Genomic DNA, 2,403 nt, shown 5'->3' on the forward strand with positions numbered 1-2,403 from the left:
GATACTGATTTTTTGAGCCGCAGGACTAAACCAGGCTCTCTCCCACATGAGACCCATGGGTTTTACTATGAGGCTTGGTGGGGAAAGAGACCCCCAGGAGGGTGTTAATCCAACCAGAACTTTTTCATCCACCATTGACTGAATTCACTTTGGGAAAAAGAGAGAGGAAAACTCCATATGTTTAGCACCTCTATTACAAATTTTGTGTGAAAAGAACAATGAGATGTGGAGCTAATGGGCCTTTTGGGCTGGACTTGGAGAACCTGCCTTAATGCTCCACATGAGATCATGGGGACAGAAGTAACCACATCGCACACACCAGAGTTACATCTCCTTTTTTTTCCCATTTTTAATTATTGAGAGGAGGGCAAGACAAATGGGTTAGACAGTTGAGAAGCTGCTCTCAAAGCCACCGCCGTGCCTCCTCTTCCCCAGGTGTTTCCTCTTCAGCTCCTATTTCCCCTTCCAGCCGTATGGGATGCAGCAGTAGAACTTGCAGTCAGAGGAGGTGGTCCACATGTACGTCTTGTCACACTTGCTGGAGCAGTACCCCACCTTGGGGCAGTACTTGCTCACCTGCCCATAGCCTGCAAGGGGGAGACAGAGAGAGAGCGGTTGGGTCAGGGTAGGTAGCTCCATGCCCCACTGACGTGCCCTCCCATCACCTCCAGGCAGCGAGCAGAAGGATGCAACCCTGCTCATTGGAACGTCTTGGTCCATTCTCCTACACATCCGTGCTCCTGCCCAAGCCCAGCCCCAGAGCAGGAAGGGACCTTGAAGAACACAAGCTTGAGAATAGGTTGCTCAGAGCCCCGTCCAGCCTGGCCTGGGATGTCTCCAGGGATGGTTCAGCCACCACCTCTCTGGCCAACCTGGGACAGGCTCTCACCACCCTCACTGTAAAAAACTTCTTCCTCACATCTAGCCTGAGAAAGTTCATAAAGCAGCTCATCTGTGCAGCCTTGCGCCTCTCTTTAAAAGACAGGATCAGAGTTTGTAGAGCAAAACAACAAAAGCAACACCAAAGTAGCATAAAAAAATAGAGTTGGCATTCAAAAAAATCCATAGGATTTCAGAGGTGGCAGCTCCTGTGGTAACCAGAAATCTGACCTGCATGTGTTAGAAGAGATTCAAGTGCCAAACACTAGGCACCCGAGTGGGAAACTGTTGGTCTAAAATAGCTGGGAAATTATGTCCAGAGTGAATGGATATCGGACTGGGAACCCTTTGGAACCCAGAATCTCCCTTTCATTTATTGAACAGGGAGGTGAGAATCAGAACTGAAGGGATATGTCAGCCCTGCATGTTCAGAATGCAAGGAACTGGACCTCAAAGATATACCCAGAACTGATTTCACACCAAAGGTGGCATCATCTGAGCAGGAAACATCCAGGAGGCTGGTGTCCCTGAAAAAACATCCAGTACTGACTTGGTACTCCATGGCTAAAATAATTACACCAGGGCCCAGCTCACCTTGACCTAGATGGTGTCAAAAATGTCTAAAACATCCCAAATGTTCATCTTATAGTACTTCAAAAGTGGATTCTTCTTTAAAAACTCATTTGTCTGCTCGTGAACATCAAGTTGCATTTAAGACAACCTGGGGTACCCAAGTCACCAGCATGCACCTGCATACCCAAAGAACTTGACACATTTATGGAGGCAACAAAATCGCAGCCTTTAAACGCAACAGAGACCATGTTTGATCAAGCTGCCTATCAAGCATGGCCCACCTTGACCCTCATCACTCTGCTTCTCCCACCATTGTCCAGCTCCCCTTCCAAGGCAATTCACCCTCTTACCTGGGACAGCCAAGGAGACCAGCAGGAAGACAGCAAAGACAAGGTAGAGGAGCCTCATGGCTGGTGCTCAGCGAAGATCTCAGCAAGGCTGGCGAGATAAGGGTTGTAGCAAGCCTGAGCTGGACTCTGCTGAGTGGCAAGGCTGGAGATCCTCATATTTATAGTGCATTTCTGAGCAGAGAGGAGGGCTCCAGGGGAGGTCCTGCTGCTCACGGGACCTCTCATGGTTCACCGCACAGGACAACCGCCGGCCCCTCCACCCTGCACCTGGGTATGTTGGCAAAACTCTGCTCTCCCCAGATCTGGTATCAAAACCCAATTCAAATGAAAACCATTGAGTGTGACAGGAGCGAACGGCGAGTAGATAGAACAGATCTGCTGGGGCAGAGGGACCTGATAGGAAACAAGATCAATATCAAAAAGCTTCAGGCCTTTCTCAACCTTTGGCAGTGATGAAACTTCATGCAGCAGGGCTGAGCCATGGCCACGATGCACCGATAACTTTCCCTCTGTTGTCTAGACCTGTCACCATAGGGGCTGGACAAGCTGAGAGGGTCCTGTTGTGAGCAGCCTTGCCTTGGGTAGGACCTGATGTCCTTGT

The 2,403-nt window shown here is 49.6% G+C and overlaps 1 protein-coding gene across 1 annotated transcript; it reads right to left on the reverse strand.

The window, feature by feature from the left end:
- Positions 1-453: 453 nt before the first annotated feature.
- On the reverse strand, positions 454-1,860 carry LOC135987730 (cygnin-like). The gene is made up of 2 exons (XM_065632850.1): positions 1,803-1,860; positions 454-587 (listed from the first exon to the last, which is right to left on the reverse strand). Exons 1-2 carry the CDS (start codon positions 1,858-1,860, stop codon positions 454-456), a joined length of 192 nt encoding a protein of 63 aa, XP_065488922.1.
- Between the last annotated feature and the right edge of the window lie 543 nt (positions 1,861-2,403).

The sequence above is a fragment of the Caloenas nicobarica genome, chromosome 3 (assembly GCF_036013445.1).
Source record: "Caloenas nicobarica isolate bCalNic1 chromosome 3, bCalNic1.hap1, whole genome shotgun sequence".
Taxonomy (NCBI): Eukaryota; Metazoa; Chordata; class Aves; order Columbiformes; family Columbidae; genus Caloenas; species Caloenas nicobarica.

What these genes read in the sequence shown, in the direction of transcription:
- LOC135987730 (XM_065632850.1), bottom strand. Translation starts at nt 1,860, where the DNA reads ATGAGGCTCCTCTACCTTGTCTTTGCTGTCTTCCTGCTGGTCTCCTTG. An exon ending in GGTCTCCTTGGCTGTCCCAG is followed by an intron (nt 588 to 1,802) that starts GTAAGAGGGTGA and finishes TCCCCCTTGCAG; the next exon opens with GCTATGGGCAGGTGAGCAAG.